Source organism: Pleuronectes platessa, chromosome 2 (assembly GCF_947347685.1).
Source record: "Pleuronectes platessa chromosome 2, fPlePla1.1, whole genome shotgun sequence".
NCBI classification, from domain to species: Eukaryota; Metazoa; Chordata; class Actinopteri; order Pleuronectiformes; family Pleuronectidae; genus Pleuronectes; species Pleuronectes platessa.
The window spans coordinates 8,386,105-8,410,871 of record NC_070627.1 but is presented as its reverse complement, the minus strand read 5'-3'; the positions used below and the strand labels follow the sequence as shown (position 1 = coordinate 8,410,871).

General features: G+C 42.9%; 1 protein-coding gene across 1 annotated transcript in view; it reads left to right on the top strand.

Annotated features, from left to right (window-relative positions):
* The window catches only part of LOC128455592 (cadherin-22), a 68,475-nt gene that overhangs the window by 16,189 nt on the left and 27,519 nt on the right, over window positions 1–24,767 (top strand). Inside the window, exons 3-7 of the mRNA XM_053439271.1 lie at window positions 5,920–6,039; window positions 9,414–9,581; window positions 11,542–11,723; window positions 12,653–12,909; window positions 15,834–15,970. Of these exons, the coding sequence (XP_053295246.1) occupies window positions 5,920–6,039; window positions 9,414–9,581; window positions 11,542–11,723; window positions 12,653–12,909; window positions 15,834–15,970 (864 nt within the window). The remainder of the gene's footprint in view (window positions 1–5,919; window positions 6,040–9,413; window positions 9,582–11,541; window positions 11,724–12,652; window positions 12,910–15,833; window positions 15,971–24,767) is intronic.

Below are 24,767 nucleotides of genomic sequence, written 5' to 3'. Positions count from 1 at the left end.
CACGTAATGTGAGAACTCCACGAGGGGATTAAAGTAATAATCACCCTCCCCGTTGCTTTGGTCCAGAGAGGTTGCCCAGGAGGCTGCAAATTGCCGCAGTCACCATTAGGACAGCTGGGGCCTGTCATGCTAACAGTGGATGAGGCATTCGGAGCGGGGAGATCACAGGAGAGAGCGATGCAACAAGGCAGGGGCCACCTGCAATCAATATTCTCCGCCAGCCACCTTTATGTATACGACCAGTAACATCCACCATTATGCTCTCAGCCACGGTGCCTGACATAATTGATTTTGGCTGATCTGTGTGTGTGTGTGTGTGTGTGGTCATGTGTATGAATCAGTGTCTATGCGTGGGCGGAGGGTGGATGGAGAGAGGGAGAGAGAGAGAGAGTGTGTGTGTGAAGAGGCATGGAAGATGCTTGTGACAATAGCAGCACCATTTAGTCACAATTGTGAAATTGATTAAGGCTCCATTTTGTCATTATTGTAGACAATCTGAATCAGGCAGAGAAGCATGGGCGCTGCAGATAGGAGGGGGGGTGGGCGAGGGGTATTTAAATGTAATAATTTGTCTACTAATGTGGCTCGATAAACTTGATAGATGTGTTTTTTTCTCTCGTTTATTTTACAGTATTTAAAAAGAATTCTGCAACAGAAATATCTGTGGTTAATGTTTTGTTTTCTTTAAGCTGACATTTTTCACATTCTACAAAATAATAGCGCAGTGCCCGTTCTACACCTGCCTGGTTGGAATGGCCTGTGCTTTGTTGGCCTGTGTTGAAGCTCTGGAGCTACTTCAGAACCATTTCTTGTCATTAGTGATTTGTCCTCAAACAGTTCTACAAGAGGCCGTCACATTGTTATTGTTTGAATGCTGGACATTGTGTGCAACCATTTTTAATAACAGTCTACGGGACAGAGGGAAGTTAGAAAAAGTTTCATCCTACCAGGTTTATCTCCATTACAAGCCATTGAGCATCAGTCACATTCATTTTTTTCCCCAACAACTTTACAGTCAATGTTTTTCATAAAAAAAAAAGAAGAAGAGAATTTGCCTTGTTACTTTTCACATGCATGGCATATACTACCTACACATAGTATGACCCAAGTCACCTTTTCAAAATAAAAGCTCTGTAATTTGGTCGGATATAAACCACTGCAGCCACCAAACTGATTCTATAAATGTTGACATGATGGAGATCGGCATCCACGACACTTGCTAATGTTCGTGTCAGTCCAATATAGTGAAATGAAAATATGAAAGTATGAAAATTAACTAGTGGCAATTATGGCCCACATATCCACATGCCAAGCGTGAAGCCGATAAGATGATTGGTTCTCAAGACGTGCATTATTACAGACAGACAGATGGACAGACACTCCTGAACTTAGTAGATATTTACACTAAGTTCAGGTAATGAAATGCACACAGAGGGGATGTCAGGGTGTCCGGGGTGAGAGGAGACGACGTGATGAAGAGATGACTTTTAAGTTTTGAAAAGGACGTCCCTGCTCTGATCGCCTATGTCACTATTTGACTGGAGAATGCATGAAAGTGATGAGAGGTTGAGATTTAAAACTGACACGCCACTTCGGCCCACAATGCTGTCTACAAAACAAATAATGATCCGATCTATTAAAAAAAAAAAAATGCCGGTGCGACGTCTCATAAAGATTCGATTTATGATCTTTGTCGGGAGCGGTGCGAGACATCCCTAAATCCTTGTCGCAGATCTTGAGGAGGATCAATGGAAGCACGCCGTTGGCTTTTATGACACGGCAGATTTTTCTTCCCTTTATACTCCTTTCTTTCTCGCCCTCCTTTCTCTCCATCACTCTCTCCACCCCTCTCTCTCTCTCTCTCTCTCTCCCAAGGCATTTATGTGGATGAGAGGGGAATGAATCACAATGGAAGTAGTGAAGAAATAACTTTTCATGTGAAAACACCTCAGCTTTTATGGCTTTACTAAATGATCCATAATGCGGGCAGGGAGCACTCAGTCCTGCAGATTAAGGCGGGTCGGAGCGGGAGAGGGGCTCTGTGCCTCAGCCGTTAGACCCCTCCACTGAAGCTCTCACCAGCACAGTACCAGCTGAGACGGGCACAAATCTCTTTTACGAGGCCGCCTCTTAAATAGCTGTCAGTCTAGTGTCTCACACGTGGCTCCCTCCTCCAGCTCCCCTCGCAGTAATTGAACCATCTCTCCCAGAGTGCTGAAGTGGTGTGGGAAGCCATTCCAACAGCCTGTGTTGATACCATTAAACCAAACTCATGCATAAATCTAACTATATAGCCATCGTCACCCTCCCTCCCCTGAATCCTCTACCCCCCCCCCCCCCCCCCCCCCAAAAAAAAAAAACATTCCTCCTCCGTACTCCATTTCACGGGTCTAGTTTTTGTCTGAGTGTTGTTTACATTCTCCTTCAAGGGTATTGTGCACAAGCTTATATGACATATCATTATTATCTTGGAATGACTGCTGCATGTCCGTCCTACCATGACAATGTTATAATAACAATACAGCACAAGAAGCAAATCATAATTTCAGAGGTAGATCAAGTGTTGCTGCCATTTAATAAATATATATAATATATCAAGTCATATAGTCGCTAATATTGTGTATACACTGTAAGCGTCTTGTGGAGGAGTTTCCATATTATAGCAAGAAAAGTTCTACTAATAAAAAGCTATTACTGAAAAGATGGAAATGTGTAATAAACAATTATTCGCTCCGTCAGAAGATGAACGTCTCTGGGACAAACATTGCTAAACAGAGTTGATCTCATGAATGATGAGAAAACAGCTCAGTATAATTTGCCGTTGCATCATCTAATTATTATACTGAAGGTCGGAATATGAAAATCTGCATGATGCATTCGTTTTTTTTGTCTCTTTTAATATTGTTTTAATACTGCGACCGACAATGTAAATATCTTCAGGCTGAATACATTAGTTTCACTCTAAGTAGAGCCACTGAAAGCATGAGCAAGCAGCTTGACTAAATATTTATTTGTTGAAAAAGTGTCAGAACTTGGCAGAAGACTGCTGGCAAAATTAAGGTCACAAGTAATTTTAGAACAACTCTGAAAAGTATAGTTTCCCTCATTTCTGACCGGTTGTGGCAAGAAGCATGTCGGCTCTGTTGAACCTGAAATCACACGGAACACTGATGTCAAAGTTTTTATGGTAACAATATACCTCTCTGCACTATTGGAACAAGAAAACAACTTTAACTACTGGGTGTCAGAAAAATATATAATTTAGTCTTGTCTATCTGTGACCAGGATGTATCGCTCGATTTCATTTTGTCTTGTGACTGCAAAGATATGTGAGAACATATGATGTTGGGCGCACACACCTGGTTCCCCTATACTCTCTCACCCTGTTTCCTGTCTGCCCTTCACTGTGCTATCAAACACAGACATACAAATGTAAAAAACTATATATGTAGATGAACAAAAGTGCTTTTGAGAGGGAATCAAGACAAACAAACCTGCTCATTAGAAATATCATTGCAACAGGACGTCTTTAGGTCAGATTGGAACTCTCGGGAAATTGTATATCTGATACTTCTCCTATTACTGTAATATACATTACATTCCAATCTGCAAAAGTCAATGATTTCTTTATTGAATTCCCAAATGTCCATCAACAGTAGAATCTGCCTAAGTGAGACGCTGGCCAGGCCAACAGATAATGTAAGTAATGGCTTTTCCCACAGAAAACACGGATGCAAGCCAGAGCTTTAATAAGAACCCAAGTGCCAAACTGACTGCCTCACTTCTCCTTTTAATATAAACACAATAAAGAAGCATTTGCATTTATATAGTTCTTCCAGGCCATCTGACATTGCTGCCGGCCAGTCGCCCCAAAAACAGCTGAGCTTCGGCCTGATTGTTACCTGGGGAAAATTAAGATAAGGGAGTAATCCCGCGGAGGAAAATGGCTTCGTTAGGCCCACGGCAGCAGAGCCGACCAGGTAGGCAGAATTAACGAACCCCTGCATATAGCCGGGAATGAAAATGCACAACCTCCACACTGCCTCAAGTTTTTAATACATTAATAATGATATCTCACTCAACTGGGATGTTGCATGTCCCGATCAGCCAAGGATCAGCCCGGTGTGTACTGTTGCATATTGGTTTTGAGTTAATGACTGTGTATAAATTAAAAGCTCATTCCGTCCTCGTTAGTATGCAGCGCTCTGAATCCACTGGGAGCCGCAATATATCAGGATTTAACTGAGAACCGCGCAAGGTTAGGGACGGTACCAGAATTGATGATCCGATGGTGCTGCACTCGTTGGAGGAACACCGGTCCGGCCATTTATCTGTCCATTATGTGCTTTGTTTCTTAGACTAATTCACTGCTGTGCTAATTAATCACGGAGACGCGTCCTTCAGAGTTGCTGCAGAGAAGCAAACCCTCGTTTGTTCCATTTGTATATCATGGCCCAGGTAGAGCTGGGCATCAGACCGGCCCCCAGCCACATATATGAAGAACAAAGGGGGAGAGCTATAAGGTGACGTTCGCGGGGGAGGGATCTGAGCCGTCTGATTTAATGGCCTGGCGACTTTAATGGTAATCCACTGCCTTCTCCCTCTCTCTCCCCCCCCCCCTCAGGAGCCCCGTTGGATGACAGGAAACAAACAGTGCTCTGACACTTCCCGCTAATTAGCATCATTAGCATACGGCCATTATGTGGCCGGACAGTAGCATGACAGGGCTCGGAGAAAGGCTACGGCGGTGACCTTTGGTGGACAACACCAGCTGTCACTAATTACCCATAGCATTGGCCAGAGGGACGGGGACAAAGACTGACTCCTTGTCCTTGACAACCTATGGCACCGGGAAACGTCTCCCTTTTAATCTCCCTTTGGCCCGCGAGCGCAATTATTTATAGAAAGAAATGTGCTCACCTGCAAGTGTGCGGTTTTTAACCTTACAAATGAAAAAGCGTAAAGTTTCACCGGCTCCAGGCAGAGCTTTAACTAAAACGTGTGACTAAATGAAGAGATGCGACTGTGTTTTTGCCGCCAGAGGCTCCTGTGTGTGTATGTGTGCGAGCGGTTGACAAATATACAACGCAGGGTGGGAAATAATGACTTAAACACCGTGGCTCCTTCAATCTCACATTTTGAGGTCTCATGTGGAAGTGACTCCATTCTCTGCGCAAGTGCCCGTAATCATGAGTAATTGTTTGCTGTCGATTTTTTTGTTGGAGCCGCCATCGGCCTTTGAAGATGTTACGTTGACTTCGCGACAGCTCGCTCCCTTTCATCTCCGAGCACAGCTCCTCTGCCAATGGGAGGTAAGAGCAGCTCTGAGGATCGGTGTGGTGAGGAGGTAATTGGAAACATCAAAAAAAAATCTGCTTGGAAAATGATGTGCTTGGAGATGAAATGTTACCTGGCGCTGTGTTACCCCAATTGCATTAACCCTCCTCTCTCAAGAATAGTCAGACAAGTTTGCTTGAACGCACACGCCCAGGTGTCTGCACAAACTCACAGACAGATTGCCGTTGCTATACTTGCGAGTCCCCGTTGCATTTTCCCGAGCTCAACACCACAACCATTGCAAATAGCCTAACTCCAAACCAAAATATCCTCTGGAACATAACAAATAGGCTTCAAACATCTCTGTGGAAGACATTCTGACAGACCTTAGTACAAATGTCCTCCCTGTCAAGGTCTTAAAAACTCACACCGGGCAAAGATAGATGCAACAGCATGTCCACACACACTGACAAAGAAACACGCACAGGAACACAACTGCCCTTTCTTGTACAAAGTGCAATAACTTTCCTCACTGAGTCTGATTTTTAACTCACATTTTCAGATTCCAACACTTCCCCTGTGACCCCCGGGCCTGAACATGTTCCTTCTCCTTCTTGACATTTTGTTGTCTCTCTTCCACAGGAACATCTGTTATGAAGGTTACTGCATCGGATGCCGACGACCCTGCATACGGGAGCAGTGCCAGAGTGGTGTACAGCGTGCTGGATGGAGAGAAGTTCTTTGCTGTTGATAGACAAACGGGTAAGAACGATAAATAACCCCTGCGTTCGGTATTCAATGCACTTGCCATTTTTTTTTCCCTCACAAGACTGGGTTGGTGCTCCTTCAGTAATCTCAAGCTCAGAGACCATAACTCCCGTATCAATCAACATTCTCTTGCCAAAAAACATAAAATCAATCGGCCAAAAAGAAGAAACTTTATAATAGTTTTTGCCAATAACTGCAGGCTGATCTTAGCGAGTGCTCAAATACCATATGGCACAAATTGCTCCGTGTTTAGTGCCACCTTCAAGCCTATCTGGGAAGAAGTAGCAACAGGCAAAAATAAGCGTGGACAGCTCATATGGCCCGGATATTCAATTCATAAAGTACATGTTTTTTTGGCTTTTATTAATACCACCTGTTTGAGACTCGGCTGGTATCCATCGTAGCAAATCCCAACTAAAATAAAGCATGAAAGTGAAATGATGTTGCCCCTCTAACGCTTAGGATCTTAGAATAATCCATTTTTATAAGTCCTCTCCAACCGTTATGTATCGAGAATCCTTGGGTGACTGTTGCAGCACATCAAGATTTGCACTATGAAGAATGTTCCCAGTCTTTATAATGGAAAACTTCCCTTTTCCCCCCCCGGTGTGGAGCTTATAGAAGTGATATGGCCTGACCCAGCCGTCTTTCAGGAGTAGCTTAGCATCAATGTTGCCTTCGGAGGCCCCCCCCGAGGGAAAAGCACTAAAGTTTTAATGATTCCCTTTTTGGTGCGCACCACTTTGATTCGGTCAGCCTCGGTGCCTGGATGATGAATGGCTCTGGCTTGGTGGGACCAGCGAGGAGACTGGATGGTTCATTCCAGCTTCTGTCTCGCGACCCCCATTTCACCCGCCCCCCCCCCCACACTCCCCAGTTTGTAGGCGGACGGGCCGGCCTAATAGGTGCGAGTCAAGAAGGTCAGAGATGAAGAGGAGACAAGGCAGCTGTGAAATCTGCGTCATTAATATCACTCCCTCTCACCCTGACAACAATCTGAACAGCAAGTCTACGTTATATGTTTATATTTGTTGGTGTCAACACATTAATATTATCTCTGCATGTTTTTGAGTATCTGAGTCAAAACGGTGAAACATATACTGCATATAGGGTTGTATAATATGACTATAAACTATACAGCTATAAAATTATATTTCCAAGTTTTTTCAATATAAACTAGATCATAATATTGTAAAATAAAAATCTATGAAATAGTAATTAGATCACATTTTAGAAGCAATACCAACAATAACACATCCCATTGGATCTAGGCTGTTCCACCAATTATTCTGTTACTGTTTTTACTTGGAAATAGACGTTGCATACACTTATCCTTCATTTAGGAGTAATGAAAATGATTCTCTAAGATTTTTGTAATTTGAATTTGTATAACAGTGATGTTTATTTAAGCTTTAATTTTAGGTTTGGTGTTAATTTGGTTTTATGCCATTTTATGCCATAAAACATCATGATCTACAGCCGGATGGTTGAGCCCGTGTATCAGTCACTGTTGCTCAAAGTGATTTCAAGCACCCCAGGATGGCTGCAGCCGTACCTGGGGTTATTTTAGCTTCATTTTTGCACAACAGGAAGAAGTGGAGAAGCATCATCCATCTTCATGAACAGTCTATGGCGCTAACACAGAACCACCTTCTTCCTCCTCCGCCTCCTTCCAAAATAAACAGGAAAAATGGAAGCTTCCATATCTTTGTGGCCAATGGAGTAAAACAAGTTCAGATGTGTGTGCAATGACAGCAGTAGATATGCAGATCATCTGTTGCTGACATGAAATGTAAACCTCAACGGGTAAAAAAGGCAAACTAACCCCACGGCCCAGCAAAACTACCTCTATGTCATTTTTACAATGGTCCCATTGAAGGACAGATCGTAAGAGATGGATGTTTATTGCCCAGTCAGATGAACTGTTGCAAGGGATCTGAGCAGCAATGTGAAAACATGGTTATTTATATTATACTAATGTAATGCATCATATTGAGGCAATACTTCACAGTTGGTGTACACAGCCTACCTGGTTGGATCTTAAAAACAATGTGATGTGCATTGAAAAATGCTCGGCCCAGGCTTATCTTACTCCATTGATACAGATTCCTCTACATATATGCACGACCAGAGCCACGGCGCCGCGCTAGCTGCAGATTGGTGCTTCACTCTTCCTAATTTAGATCCATCCCCTCTGGTGTTTGGTGGATGAAAGAGGAGCATGTCATCTGCCTCGCTCCTTAACTCCTCTTGCTGAATTTACTGTATTCTGGCGACTCACAGAACCGGCCCTGGGCTAACTGTGACTGGAATCAGTGAGTTGTGTACCCAACGCAGAGCAAACCTTTGGGAGCGAGACAGCGCACCGAGCCCGGGAAATGCATCAATAGATTCTGATGTGGAAAATCCCGAGGGGTAAAGTGGAATTATATTACTACTGCACAGCAAACCAGCCAGCGCCTGATGCCACTGCTGCTGGGCCAATAAGGGGAATGTCTCTTCTACACCGAGGAGGACCATGTGCTAGACTGGGAGACAAATATAGAATAAAAAGAGAGGGCAACTCGATACAGCTTTATTTAACCTTCACAGAGGGAATGTCATATATTCATATCCCAACAATGACATGATGTTGTGGTCCAGAAATCACACATAACATATATATGGTCAGGTTGTGTTTGTTTGGACAAAGTGGAACGAGCAGATTTGTTTCCAAAAATGTTCACTGGGTTGAATAAATGGTTTTTCAGTTCTTTATTATTCTGCCTCAAAGTCAAAGAAATGGATTTTTATTTAATAGTTCGTTCTATTAAAAGACCTTTTATTTATTTATCAGAATGTCGACTGTGGAGTAAAAGGAAGTCAGTGCAGGTGCCTCTCTTCCTACCCCTCTCTCTCTCTCTCTCTCTCTCTCTCTCCCCCCCAATGTACTATCACTCTCTGTGTCACCCGCTTTCTCTTTGGAAAGCCACTTCTAAGGCTTGAGTGCAGCTTGATCCAGCATGGAGGAGTTGTAATGCTGTGCAGGCCGGCCGAGCCATGCCTTCATTCTGCCCCTATATATTATTCATTTTAATACAGCTGAGCCATAAAATGGTGTATGGGCAGAGGTGCGGTGTGCCACAATCTCTTCCATCCGGCGTGTCTGAGGAGATGAGATAGAATGTGCCGCACTTGTGCCTCCGTTATACAGTGCTTAGCAGAAGTTGATATTCAAAGTGAGAGGGGGCGGGGGGGAATGTAGTTATCGTTTAAGTGCTAACCACTAATGCAACCTCTCCACCAGCCTCACTCACGAGTTCCGCTCTTCCCGCACTGTCTCTGTCTCTCTCCTCCATCCCTCCATCCCTCCATCCCTCCATCATTAGGGCTCATCACGACGGCGGTGGCAGATCTGGATCGCGAGACGCAGGACCGTTATGAGCTGGTCGTCAAGGCAACGGACATGGCCGGACAAATGGGCGGTCTCTCCGGCTCCACCACAGTGACCATCGTGATCACAGATGTTAATGACAACCCGCCGCGCTTCCCGCAGAGTGAGTGGGTCCGACACGTTTTGCTTTCTCTCAGACGGAGGGAGCGAGACAGGGCGAGACGCGACGGGGGGGGGGGGGGGGGGGACGAGAGAGAAAAAGAGTTGATGGTGTAGAGAAAAGAGCGAGAGTTGGAAAAAAAAATTTCGAGGAAAGCGAAAGCCAGGACATGGAAAACATGACAAAAGACACACATTATAATTTGCGACCTGCAGGCCGCCGACACCAGTAAGCGATGGCAGCGTCAGTGGCCGTACTGAATGGGCTGCATGTAGTCGGGGAAAATCACCTAACTTAAATTTATGGGCCAGTCAGACCCGCCGCGCAGAGCAGTGTAGCAGTCCATCAACTGCGGGGGAACTGATGCTTGCTCTTTTTATGCGAGACTCAAGAAGGGATTGAATCACTGTTGCTGATTGTTCCCTCGTTGTAATGTTAAGGATTTATGATGGTCAGGTGCTTTCAGGTCCTAATGGTGCTCATGTGGCTTTCAGTGCACACGGGCCCAACAGGTGGGATTGAATCATTGCATTCAAAATACAGTCCGTCTCACATCAGCACAATGAACTGGAGACTTCTTTTAAAGCAAGAAGCAAGTGCCTGTTTCATTTCTGAGTCACAGCACCACATAATAAAAGTAAGGGGACTTTTTTTTCCTTGCACCTTTTTAAAGTAAACTATTAAAGCCACATAATCATGTTAGTAGCTGAATAATCATTCATTTTGATCTTGCTTTTCATTATAACTGTTTATTTTGTCTACCTTTTTCCACGAGTTAAACTATAAGTTTGTGTTACAGCGGGAGGAACTGCGACTGACAGTGTGGTTGATTGTGTTCGATATGTTTCCTCACCGTTATCTTATTCCTGTATAAATCCCTTTTTCATCTCAGTAAATCATATTTACCCAGTCAGAGGGATAAACCCGGCAGGATTATAGCATCTCCACTGAATGCTTCTGGGGATAGATACACTTTGGAAGGCAGACTCATAAATAGGATGCAAAAGAAGATGGCACTCTGTATATGTAAAGAGTTCTTTTTCACATAATATGCCTCTGGGGGAGAATAAAGTTTTACAGTATCGTCTTACTCTTTCTCCTTTTTATTTTCTCCATGATGAACTCGAGCAGACGTTTACCCCCGGCCCTTTTATGTCAATTGAAATGTGACTTTCCATTCAGGTTCCAGGATAAGTAAACGTTATGTTCATGCTCGTGCACACCACATGGCTTCAATTTAAACACATGCATTTCATAATCCCAATACAATTAATAATTACAATTTGATATGTAATCTGAATTTAATTGACATTTCATTTATTTAAATGTTTTACGTTTTATAATCACATTAATCAAATTACATTGTAACAAGAGTTTACTGTTATTGAATGCAATGAGACACTTAATAAGTCGGTGAGACATAAGGCTGGTGTCTAGGGTTATAGCACAAGACGACAAAACGTGATATACGATATCTTTAGATTGTAGAAAATCGTTGAAATAATAATGTGAGTCAGTAAATGTCTGTATATGTAAATGTAATGATCCGACTCTCAGTAGATTCCTGGAGTCTACCTCCTTTTTTCCCATTACCTGTCCTCTTCTCTCTTTATGTCTTTATTTCTCTGTCCCGATCTCATTCCCTTCCTCATCCCACGTTTCTGTTTCTAGTCCCTATCAATCTCCTCTACCAATATCCTCGCCTCCCATTCTCCCTTTTTCTACCTACGGCCAAGCATCTATCTTTCTTCCTCCTCCCTCCACTGGGGTTTTTCCTACTTTTCTCCATGTAACCTATGTCTCTCATTCTTCTTCTGCTGTGCGGTTTTTCTGCACATAAAAGGTACACAGTGTTTTTCCCCCACCTCATTCTGCTGTGGCTTCGGCAAATCTAACTGTTATTGATTCGTTTTTTTCTCTGTCCATATGTTTTCCACATGCGGCCACGTCCTCCACACACCAGAGATGTACCAGTTTTCTGTGTCGGAGGGGGCGGCTCTGGGGACACCGGTTGGACGCGTCATCGCCACGGACGCGGACATGGGAGACAACACAGACATGAGCTACCTGATCAAAGAGGGAGGCGATCTCTTCAAGGTCACCACTGATGTGGAGACCCAGGAAGCTGTTGTCTCCATCAAGAAGGTAGAGTTCATTTACAGGAAGTCTGCTCTGTCATTGCTCTACTTTAAGCTGCTCTTTGTTTTTAGCATCACAGAGGCCAAGTCATACCAATGGACACCAACAGATTGTTGACAAAATAAATAAGACTCAGAAGAGCACATAGCTTTGCCAATGCACAAAGGTACCATTAAATACTGCATGCTCATTCAGACATAGTTCTAAAACTGTTGAAGATTGGAATCCACGTGATCTTGGCTTTGAACTTCGCTCTGAGCAACATTTAAATCTATTTTATTTTATTTGGATCAATGCCAAATTGCACACACTCCTATAGATCAGTCACCTAAATATGCCCGATCAAGACCCATGAATGGAAATTGATGACCATCGCTCGGAACTGCACCAGAATTGATTGGACTCTGTCCAGGCCACATCCAGTTTTATGGAAACCTGTTAAGTAGGCTCTGTGGAAACCTGCTGACAAACAAACAAACTAATCACCCAACAAACAAACAGGGTTGAAAATGTGAGGAAAAAAACTCCTATTGCAAATCCATTCATAACTCCACTCCAACATGATGCTAGATGCTTTTTCTGTCGTTTTGTTTCAGCACTGCATGCTATTACATCTTAACATAAAAGGAGAATGATGAAATGGCTACTTTGTGCTGGAAAATGGCCGCCAACAAATCAACCACTATAACATTACTATCGGTTCTAGACACATTTCATTTCACATTTACATTGTGTGTAAAAACAAAAATAATTTGTTCAGTTTGCTACAAATGCTAATTTTAACCATCACAGCCAACAGCAGTGATGACTTCCAAGGTTTTGCTGCTGCTTCTGTCATCATGGGATGTTTGTTCTCACTGGAATCTGTACTGCATCACTTACATTCTTTAGTGTTATTGTAGTTATACCCTCCGGCCATCCGTCTTATCTTCCAGCAACTGGACTTTGAGAGCAAGCGCACGCACAATGTGGTGGTGGAGGCGGTAAACAAGCACGTTGACCCCCGCTTCGTGGACCTGGGCTCCTTCCGGGACCAGACCATCGTGCGGGTCAGTGTGTCGGACATCGATGAGCCGCCCATCTTTCAACCTGCAGAGGGCACTATCATGGAAGTGCAGGAGGATGCGAAAGTAGGCGCTCTGGTCGGCGTTGTCACTGCCAGAGATCCAGATGTGAAGGATACACCTGTCAGGTAAGATGAAGGATGTGAGCCTCCGATTAAAGAAAAGTATCTAAGTGGTCGACTGTCACATCGAATCAGACTCAGGGCAGTTAACAATAAATTGGTGCATACTGTCTATCCTGCTAACATTGGACAATGGCAAGATTATGATCCACATTGGAATTTAAACCACTACCAATTCAAATGATATAGATAAGGACTCAATGACCCAACAGTACTGAGTTTGAACTTCTGATTCAAATCGATGTAAAATAGATGAAAACAATAATTAGATAATTTCGGTACAGACCTGCTTTTTACACCAGCAGCTAACCTTATAAAACTAAATATCAGCCAAAACACAGCTATAAACTGATTTTGAATGAAATAAAATTTGTTCTACGAAACATTTTTGGTAAAATTCTAATTGAGTAACTACAAGTAAAAAGGTGGCTGATAGTTTTAAGTGCAAGGTCTTTTTAAACCAATAGCTTGGTGCAGTGAAAGCCCAAGAGAACAGAGAACAGTGGGACTGGCACAATGAATGCAGCCGTGCAGTACGTCTCTTTTTTTCTCTCAGATCACTGTGAGTGATAAAAACAGTATCATCTGATAATCTTCTGTACCAAGGTCTGCGGTTTATACGTCTCCAGAAGAGCAATTGTGGTGTGAGAGGGGAATACAGATAAGGCCCGAGACGGCCCGTCTGACGGAGTACACGCCGACACACGCAGGGCCTGTGCAAATTACCTTGATTAAAAATGCATGAGGCTCAGAGATCCAGGTGTAATAAAGCACAACACAGTGGCAGCGCTGTTGTTCATCTAAGTCTTGGCAGCCCAGAGCTGGAAGTGTGTGCGATACGTGCGGCCGCATATATGACTGAGAGTGTGTGTGTGTATGCGTTTGAGTGTGTGAACGTGTGAGTGAGGGGAAGCGAGGGAGGGTGAGCGGTTGGCGAGGAGCCACCTACAGAGCGAAATTAGCCAGCTCATGACTTCTGACAATACATAGCACTTTAAAGTCCACATAATTAAGCCCCCTGCAGGGTAAGAATATTCTGTGAGATATGTGTAATGATATGGAATGTGTGCGATATGGATCTGATCTCCAATGTCACTTTGTTCGACAGCTCAAGCAAACTGAAAACTTGTCTTGAAATAAACACCAAACCTGACAGAAGACAAGGATTCAACCGAGCTTTCTTTTGGAAGCACTTGACAAAATATGCTGTTGAATACACAACAGGAGGTTATTGTCAGTTTTAAAGAATACACAGTCAATTCTGTTTTGCCTTCATTATGTCAATGTGGCAAAAGCATGTGTGAAGCAGCCAAGTTTGTGTTTCTGCGCCACAGATGGAAGTGGTTTGATTCTGACGGTGGGAGATCTTTTGTGTTAACCAGAGAAAGAACTAGAGAAAGACTGAAACCACGGGGATGATGCCAACCTCCACTCCCAGTCTAAAACCTGACATGTAGTGTACTGGAAAGCGATGGTTTATTTTTGTACTTTATTTATTATTTATTGTGGCTGTTGTCTTAATCCAATATCTAGGAAAGAAGGAGAGATAGCACGAGAAGCTGAACAGAACAATTTCAGGTTTGGTGCAGGGAAGATACATTTTATTTTCAGCTAATATATTGAAAACAAGTTTTAGAAGCAGGTGTAAATATGATCCAGTCAAATCCAGTAGCTGCCCTAAATGGTATCATGCAAAGCCCCGACAAAGAGCTTTTATTTGGTTATGAAACAGTCTGATTTTAATATTGCTGCCTCTTTATGAGTTGCTACAGCAATTGAGACAATCAAGGCTTCTTTCTCTATAAACTGTTCTTAATGTCTGTGGTTGGGACGTATTACCTCGGAGGCAAGATCAACGATTTACGTCAGTCAGGCTGGAAAAGTCAATAAATAGGACGAGTTTCCATAGAGGCGCCTGAATAAAAAAAAAAAAAAAGTTTATTGTGGGAGCTTTAATTTGATTGAGTAAATTATTACATCATGTTACATGGTGGATGCATGTTTGTCTGTGTGGAAGTATGTTACCTCACGTCAGGGTCTTAGGCACAGCAGGGATTGTTGGATCATTTGATTCTCATGCAAACAGGCAGAAATTGGTTTCAAACCCAGATTATCTTCAGGGCAGTTCATCCAAATCTACTCACTCAACGACATATAAACAATACAAGAGGTGATTCATAAACAGACTGAATTATTTAGATTCATAAATAAATAAAAACACAAATGTAAACACAAATATATGAAGAAACCATCCATGTAGTGCTTTCTATAACCCTCCAGTTAATCATATGGTTCACCTAACGTTACCTTTTATATCTACATCATGTGACCAGTAGTCTCATGAGAGCGGGGGAGCGCCGGCTGGCGAGTTTGTCAGAGAGGCTGATGAGGCCCATGGTCTTTTTTTTTTTATCTCTTTACAGTCATGTGTGCATGAATAAGCCAGCTGCGCGTGTGATGAGGAATAAGAACAAAGAAACCTCTCAGCAGATTTTTGTTGACTCACCAATCTTTTGAGAGCACAGAGTACCCAATAGAAGGAATGCTGCTTTTGTGGGTTTCTCTCTTAAGTACACAATGCAAATTTAATGCTTGTTTTCCTACTCTGAATAGGCAAAGAAAGAGTCAGTATGCAGCTACTTGCAGTTAAGGGACTCTGCGCTAATAAGTCACCGATCCTGTGACAAGTCTCATTTAAATGCCTTTAAAACATAATTACTTTAGCCAGGTCCCTTCTGTATAGGTTGTTGGTCTTTAGTGCAGCCCCTAGTTGAATTAGTTAACGTCCTTGCGAAAGCCCCATGAAAAAAGAAACTCAATTTGCGTCAAACTTGAAATTCCTCTACACTCTCTCACCTGCCTGTCACTTAGTATTTCTCCGTCTCTCAACATCTATAGTACGTCTCACTTTTTCTTGTCTGTTGTAATAGGTTCTCCATCGATCGGACCACAGACCAGGAGATGATCTTCCATATTGATCCGGACTCGGGGGCCCTCACACTGGGCAAGATTCTGGACCGAGAGACGGCAGGCTGGCACAATATCACTGTGAAGGCTGTGGAAGCAGGTGAGCCCCCCCTTGTCTCAAATTGAGCTCATCACGCTGGTTTCCACATCTTGACACTGCTGAGTAAGAGTTTGAGATAAATTATCCTAGTGTGACATTTTCAATGGAATTTCTGTTATTAGCTGAAAATACGTTGGTTCTTCAATTTGATTTAATCTGAAACTAAATGTGTCTCAAAGTTTTGTTTTTGACATTTTCACTGTACGCGTGAAGTCTAAACAAACCCTCGCAGGAATACACCATCATGATTACACCAATTTAAAAGGAATAGAATTAACAAATAGTTGATTGATTTATTTTATTTTATATTACTCTCATGTATAAATAAAGGACCCATCGTATGCCCATTTCACCACAGTTGATATGGTTCCTTGGGGTCTTAATGAAATGTCTGTAACATATTTTGGTCAAAATACCAAAAGGATCATTTAAAACAGCACCTTTTTACCCTGTCTAAAACAGCCCTCCTGAGATTGACCTGTTTTGAGTGCTCCGCTAGCGTTAGCTGACGAGCTAACGCTAGCCGGGGAGACAGAGCCGGGCCGTCTCTCCCCGGAGCCGGTGAGATGATGGTGGGGGGTGGTCCAAGGCCATGTAGCGAGACTATGACGTATTTTTCGGTCGTAATCCCATTCAACGAACTCTAGCGTATCGTTTCTGACATAAAGGAACCACAACAAATCGCGGCAGTTGTTTTTTTCCAGAGTTTTTGGGACGGTAGACATGCCAGATACCCAAATTAATGGGTAAAAGCACAGCAAACGTGGAATTTTCATAATATGTCCCCTTTAATGTATCAGCCGTTTGCCAACGAACACAACAAACAAACCTCGATAATGAGGAATGAAATTGTTCAAATTGAAACTTCTTGCCATTGTTTGAACTCTTTACAGCCCAGCGTTCAAAACAACAAAGTTACAATGGCTCTGATGACTGACGCACTTTGTCCCTGGGGATGATCAGAGGTGGCAGACAAACCTAAACTGCTGTGATCTTTAGCCCCTGAAGCTTTTAGCACATCTTCTAGAGTGTTGTGACTTTTAGCTTTGAGAAAGACAGACGAGGAAAGTAACGCTAATTATAGAAAAAGGTCCTTTGTCGGTAGCTGCAACTGAGACCAAGATACAGGAGGAGTCATGGGGTGAAATCTGATTAAACTAACTAAGGAGTAGGTTCATTGTAATATATTCTGTATTGCAGTGAAATGTACTCAGGATATAGATTTCTTTTCAGGATGTACTTGTGCCTGTTTGTCTGTGAACCAACCATTGAAAATTCTTCCAACTTTGCTTATATCTATTTATATGCAGATCTTTTACGTGATCTGAAAGTGTAGAGGACTTTTTGTTCTTCAGATTGATTCATCTTTTCTTGAATCTCTATCTATCAACACGCGAAATATGGAAAATCGGATCACTGAGCCAGTTTTTATTTATTCTGTCAACCCATCACGGCCATTATCGTCTTGAGTAGTAGTCGTCACTGCTCTTGATTCGTCATTTTTCCGATACCAGGTGGGGAAATACCATCCGAACACAATTTTATCACCAATCTTGTTAAAAGTGGGTGAGAAGACAAACACATAACTGAGAATGAAGGACGAGCTTACAGAGCTTATATATTTTCTATCTCTTTGGCTCCTGTTGTCACAGCAAAGAACACGGAGAATGTAATAACTTGGGGAAACTCGGGGGGGAGGGGGGGGGGAAGTTATTACAATATCATTAGAAGTAAACTTGAGAAGGGAGGAGGCCTATTGCACACTTTTTCAATCTTACACAGATGAAGTGGGTCTGGGATTGCAGTGAAAGCAGGGGAGATTGCCTTCTGCATCTAACTGGTATCCACCATCGCACATGAGACGGAAGCAGAAAAACAAAGCACATAAACAAAGCCGATTTTAAAATGTCTTCATATTTGTTTCCCTCTCATAAAGCCACAGACTGTGATTACTGCAATAATCAATATGGCCTAAACTGAATAGTAAGCAGTCTCACCCAACACAAACATCAAGACAAAATTAGACTTTCGGAGTCTTTCTCTTTTTTTACTTCCTTCAAGCTGTAATTCCCAGAGCAATTTGGGCTCTTTTGTGCTCGGCTTCTTTGTGCTTGGCATTATGTCATAGGCACATTTTAATGTTAATTGAACATTTAAAGCGTCCCTAGCCCCCCCTTCCAATATCAGACATAAACACATGCCTGGACTTGACAGATAAAGCCTCTCACATTGCCTTCCAGTTAAAGCATCCGCAGTGACAGAGTCCGTGGTCAGCACCGTGAGGATTCCCATCCGCGGTGGTTCTTTATCACCTGGTAGCTACCGGAGTCCCGAGAGCTGCAGATGCACAGACAGGAGGCGGAGATAGAAAAGAAAAGGAGAAAAAAAGGCCCATAAGAGAGGTCGGAGCGGGGGTGCAGTTAGGATGCATATTGTGAAGGAGCTTGCTGGAGTATTTTAAGAAAGAACCTCATTTTCTCCACAATGGTTTGGATATTATTTATTTATTTTGTCGGGTCTCTGTGCTCATTACGGCTGGAGAGCCACAAGGTCAACTTGTCTGAGCACATTGTGAAAACCCAGAGTTTTGCAGCACAAACCTTAATCATTCCCCGAGTCCATTACCGACCTCTGAACTGTAGCGTTGCCGCAGCGCATCAGCAGCGGACAAGTGACAACAGCTTCCCCGACAGCTCTTCATGTCGGCGCCCCGGGATTAACCGCAGACACAGAACTGCAAGAAACACACAACACGTTCCGCTCGTGTGTCTGGTGGCTCCGCGAGGATGATACAAGCACATGCACACACAGCACGTTTATAAAAAAAAAAAAAAAGGCTTGCATTTCTTCCTGCATACATTGTCGGTGCACAAGAGGACACCAGTAGTATTCGTCTCCTTTCCAGAGAACACATAAGCTCTATGGTACAGGAGAAGTATTTAACTGACCCCTCACCAGCCAGGGTACTCGTACTTCCTGACAGGCTTCTCCATAGAAACATATCAGGGTAAGCCGGAGTGACACATCATTTTTCGAGAACTGATAGCAAGTATGATATCACCTCGCAAAACTGATTTTTTTTACCGAGACAGGTGGGGGGGGGCACACGCATCACCCTGAGGGTAAAAAGATACCGATGAAGTTCGAAAAGTCTTTATCTCTTGCACTGTTGCGGGGACGACATTTTCCACAGAATAAGTTTTCTATGACAAACAAATGCATACCGAAGAGCAGATGGGAAAAGGCCCGACCCGTTTGTGGAGTAGAAGATGTGTCGTGTTAAGCTAGAAGTCGAAATGGGAGGACATTTGCAAACAAAATCTAGTTCAGAGGACGCAAATAATTATTTTTCTCAAATCCTGCACCACAGAGGGTCGACAGTGCTCTGCTCAGAAGGTTAATTTAGATGCAAGCGCAGTGCAAATGTCAATGAGGCCAGGGAAACATAATAATGTGTAATCAAAGAGCAGAGGTTTTGACCTGGCTGACATTTTTCTGTTTTTCTGAATCTCTCACCAGTGAACATAGAGCTCTACTGCGTGTTTGTAGAAGTAGAAATCCCATTCGCCTATTGAATAGAGATTTTGATTATGGGCCTCAACAGGACAACTATCCAAGGTAGACTAACCACAAGCAGTGACATTGTGAAACAGTCTCATATTCTCCTGTAGGAGCCACAAGACTGGAAGAAAAACGTGTTTTATGTGCGATGGCAAGGAGAAGAACTACACTACCCACAATCCTCATGTGTCGAGCCAATGTCTTTGACTAGTGGCGCTCGATGTTACCATGGGAGTGTTTACCACAACTATGAACATCACGTTGGCTATGACCGACTACAATCGGACATGACTGGAACGTGTTACTACTTTAGGTTATGATACAATACGAAACGCTATAACAACAGGAAAGAAATACCCTATAGTATTTCAGAAGAGGCTCGGAAAGGGATAATTTGGAATGGTTTATAAGATGCGTACTTTCTTCACTTAGGATAGTTATATTTGTACCTTTGCCCTATTTTCAGTGTTCCAATATTTTTAGTTTCAAATGAATGGTTTATTGTCACGTTTCGTCTAGTTGCTGGTCGGCCTGCTTCCAGGCTTCAAACTCTCATTCTTAGGATCTTCTGAAACAGCAAAAGGGAAAATAAACAGGATATTTTCTTCCGGGGACCCAGAGCCATTCTAAAAAGTGAGTGGCCACTGTTACGCTCGGTTGTCTCTGTAGTTGTGGAGCAGGAGGAGATCCTGAACACTGATGTGTTTTCCTACACTAGGTAAGTTTATAACTGATCTGTCAAATAGCAGTCGTGCATCGTGTATGGTACTAAGTGCTTGTGGGAGTTATTAAGTTGTTGTATTGCTCCCAAATTATTGTATAAATGGATCCTCAGACACTCACCACTGTCATCAGGGTTATTTAAACTTTTTTGGGTGTATTTTTTATGATGTTTTTTATAGATTAGTTGCCTCCGCTGGGATAGATATAAAGTCTACTTTTGGTCACTTGCTTCATTACCTGTTCATTGATGAATCTTACCCCACTCAGTGAATTTTAATGAAACACAAACTCGACACATCCATTACTGCAGTGCAGCATCTTCATAATCACACCGGTTACCCTCAATACTCATTTTGACAGATTGTGCGTCACTCCAAACGTGTCGGCACACAAATACTCTCACTGGCAGGTTAAGAGGGTTGCTATTGGCTAATGGGGGAGGCAATGACTAACTTAAATCTTAAGAAATAACATCTCTTGATTACATTGATGATAGGAATAAATCAAATTTCCCCTTGACGTAATTGAAAGTGGTTCTAATTCCTCACTCGACTTGTCTCCAAAAACACTTGAGAACTCAGAAAAAGAAGCAGCAGCGAAGAATGAAGAAACATTTTTTGAGGAGCTCGGATTAATTTGGAGTTCTTCTCAGAGAACTCCTCCACAGGCAGTCGGCCCTGTCGTCCTCCAGTTAGTAAAGAAGTGGAGTCAGCAGGAATTCGAAACAGAGTCTGATTTTAGAGGTTTGGGAAATGTATTCACAAGGAAAGTGTCACCGTGACACATTTCTCAGTTTTCAAACCAAGTACGTTGTTAATATCCTCTCTGAAGACGGCGGCTCTGACGGCATCAAACACGCTTTACGGGAGTGAAGCTGACAAAAACAGACTCTTCTTACGAGATGCGATTACAGTGAACAAAACGGAGCCTCACTCGTGACTTATCGAGACTGTGTGGATATCACAGGGGAGCAGATAGATTAATGCAGTTTACAGACCTGCAGTTGTCTCCTGACTCAAGAATTTAGTTTTTCCTAGCGAGCCCATGTGAGAAAATGGCGTGACCATTTCTGGAGAATTCCGAGAGAGCGAGTTGGGGTTGTTGATCACGTTTCTAACACACAACGGACATGAAACTGAAACAAAGAGGAATAGAAATATCTCAGGATGAAAGAAGAAGGCCTTACACACACACAGGACACTGGTTAAGATTTTGGAGACAATGAGATTTGAGAGCTTTATAATAATTGATGTGCTGTAAATAAAAACATGTGACTTCTACAGCCGACTTTTAAACGTTATGTCCAATCCTCACCTAAATGCTCTCATATGTAAAAGGAATATCTGAAAATGGCGTAAAAGAGTCTTGTCGCCAGAATCATCACAACTTGCCACTTTGTACCCGAACTGTCCCTGAAGCTAATGTGGAAGGCTTCTGCTTAAGGATCACAGCGACAAAAGAAATGACACAAACCTAAATCATGTCACACACTGAAGACTATGTCACACAATTTCACAACTTAATATGCATTCAGATGAGGTCGAATGTGAAATCATAAATAAGTGTGCATCATTTCTCTGCAAAAGTGTTATCACAGAGCAAACATCACTTATCTGCCCTGATGGCTTTGTCAAGATTGTTGTTTGCATCGGTTTTGTCCTACAAGGTTGTTGTTTTCTTTGTCATGGAAATAAATGTAAAGCAGCCGACACAGAGAATCTGTTTTGAGGCGTATTTCGATTATATTATCCTTGGTTTATCAGATATTTGTGTATTCCCAGATGATAAGCCTGTTCAATCTTTATAGTGGTGAATATTATTTTTTGTTACATGTGCTGGCTGACTATTGTGATGAAAATGAGTGGCTCTCATTGTGCATGGAAGCCGGGGGACTGAGCTCTTTTCTCCCCTGTTACCTTGTTTGAGGGCAGCCACAGATAAGAGCATAAATCAGCAGCAGCTCCTTTGAGCTTTTGTGGACATTTTTTGTCTTTGATAAAAGGGTAATTGTTGAAATGTTTATTTTTTCATAAAGCACGCAACATACAATTTGCCCAATTTTCCAGAATGCTACATTAACAATTCAGAGTGAAAACACTTGAAACTCGCTGTGCTGGTTGTTTACAGCCTCTTGCTTCTTAAACACACAAAATACAATGAAAGTCATTTTGGTCAGACGCTGGTAAATCTGTGTAATTTTGGGAACAATATGCAGTTGAAGACAAACGAGCGTAACACTTCGGAGCCCCTGCGACTTCATGGCTGGGCCTCCGGCTCAGGAAAGAGGCCAGAAGCAGACACTGTTGACTACAGCTGCGTTTCCATTTCCCCCCCTCCTGCCAAAAGTGACATTTTATACCAAACTCTTTCCTCCGGCGAAAGAGGATGAGCCGTTCGGTCACAAGCAGCATGACACCCCCGACACAAACCGACCCACACACGGATGCATGCAAAGACATGCGCGCACACTCTCTCTCTGTGTCTTCCCTGAAGTTGTGTCAGTGTAATTCAGTGCCTGAAAGATCTACTCTAGTCATTCTGAAGGATTTGCAACAGCTGGTGTGCGCCTCACAGATGCCGAGCGTGCCAATAATCTGTTGAAATCCTTTTTATTCTCCTTCTCTATCTGAAGACAGATTTAGAACAGCGCCACTTGGTCCAGATGATTGAACCTGTCTCACTGAATAACTCCTTTTTTTTCCCCATGGAGAGAGTTTTTCAATGGGCAGGAAGGGTGGGTGGTGGGGGGGGGGCATCCTCACATTGTTTCATCTGTTTTCAATTCTGGGAACTGAAATGTAAAAATGTGCAGCATTCTCGTGATTGCTGGTTCTCATTCTGGCACAGCGGAGACGGCGGCATAATGTGAAGACGGAATTAGAAGAAGAAGAAGAAGAAGAGAGATATCTGGCTGCTGTGGAGCTCTCTGTACATTTATGTTCTTGCTGCTCCAGCAAAAAAAAGCAGTCAATTACTACCCAGCATTGATGTGAGGATTATGCTATTAGTTGAGACCGGCATTCTCATTAGCTGCTGTGCCACTGCTGGACGGAGCTGTGTGGTGAGCGAGGGAGAGAGCTCGTCCGCCACAGTCTGATGATCATCGCTTTGAATTGCTCTCTCTGGTAAACCTCGTCTTGTTCTTCTCTCCCGCCTGTGGCCCGCCTCCGTCAGCTGTCGACATCTGCCGTCACTTCTGCTCATAAAGGGAAGAAAATCATAGAAATGGTGCCTCATAGGCATGAATGAGTGTGCAGGGGGAGGTCAATCAATTCAAGCCAACACATCACCTCCTCGGGTCTTGAGATCTACGTTATAGGATAGAAATATAAAAAAAGAAAAATGCTGTGAGGACAAATAAGAGGGGAAAGTAATTATTGATACACATTGGTGACATTGGTGAGCAAAATAATTCAGAAGTCATGAGGAACCAGTCTCCAGGAACATTACTATCCCATTGTAAAGTATCAGGTTGGAGTTCAGTGACCTCTTAGAATGATGCAGGTGATTTTCTGAAGGTTGATGGTCGATTTAAAATTTGCTTATTGGCAAACCAGATGTATTCAACTGTCCAAACAAGAAATTATTTGTGTATTTCAACAATGAAGCTGCTCTTTTCCCAATGTTAACTGTAACAATAATGTTTCTCTAAAATATCCAAGTAGCTGCATTGCAGTTGCCTACATGTATTCATACCTTTGTGACTGGGACAGCCCACTTGTATTAACTTGTTGTTTGAGCATTTAGCTCAGACGCACCGTGGTTATTTGGGCTTTGAACTTTTCGGTTCAGAGGAAATATTGTAGAGTCCCTCAGTCAAAGGCGTCAACCGGATTCGCCGACTCTTCTTTTATCCAATGCCAAAACACCAGATCCTGCCTGGTTACAGTGTGAACTCCGTGCTACCATCCAGCTGCAGGGTAACATCTGCTCACGAACCAGCAGGGACACTAACAACTGTCCTCTACTCTGCCCATCACGGTTATGCTGACTCACACAAATCACTGTCATAGGTCGCTGAGACAACTGACCGGGTTGTATCACATTTACTGACGTCCTAGGGGACTCGGTAACTTCAATAACAGTTTAATTAGAACGTGACACATTGACACTAGAACCCAACATTGATCATGTTACCCAGTCCGTCAAAGTATGTTTACAAAGGTCTGTCGATTCAATAGATTCAAGGCTTTTCCGCAATTCATTAAGAATTGCAAATTCTAACCTGGCATCACTTAACATCTAGATTGTTTAATCGGTAGTGACCGTGTGTCAGTCGATGTGACGGTGCTCATTCTGAAGAGTGATTTAACTTCCGCTGTGTTTACATAATTACTACAATTTCCATCCTTCAGTGGAGTTCTTTTTAACTGCGAGGATTTATGTGTGTTTTTTTTTCCCCTCTAGTCGGTGGGTGTTGGCGAGCGGCTGCATGTTGCTGCCTCGTCTGTAGGGTGCCACTCCGATGTGTAAACTGGGTGGTGACAGATGCGCGTACTCATTTATTCATAAG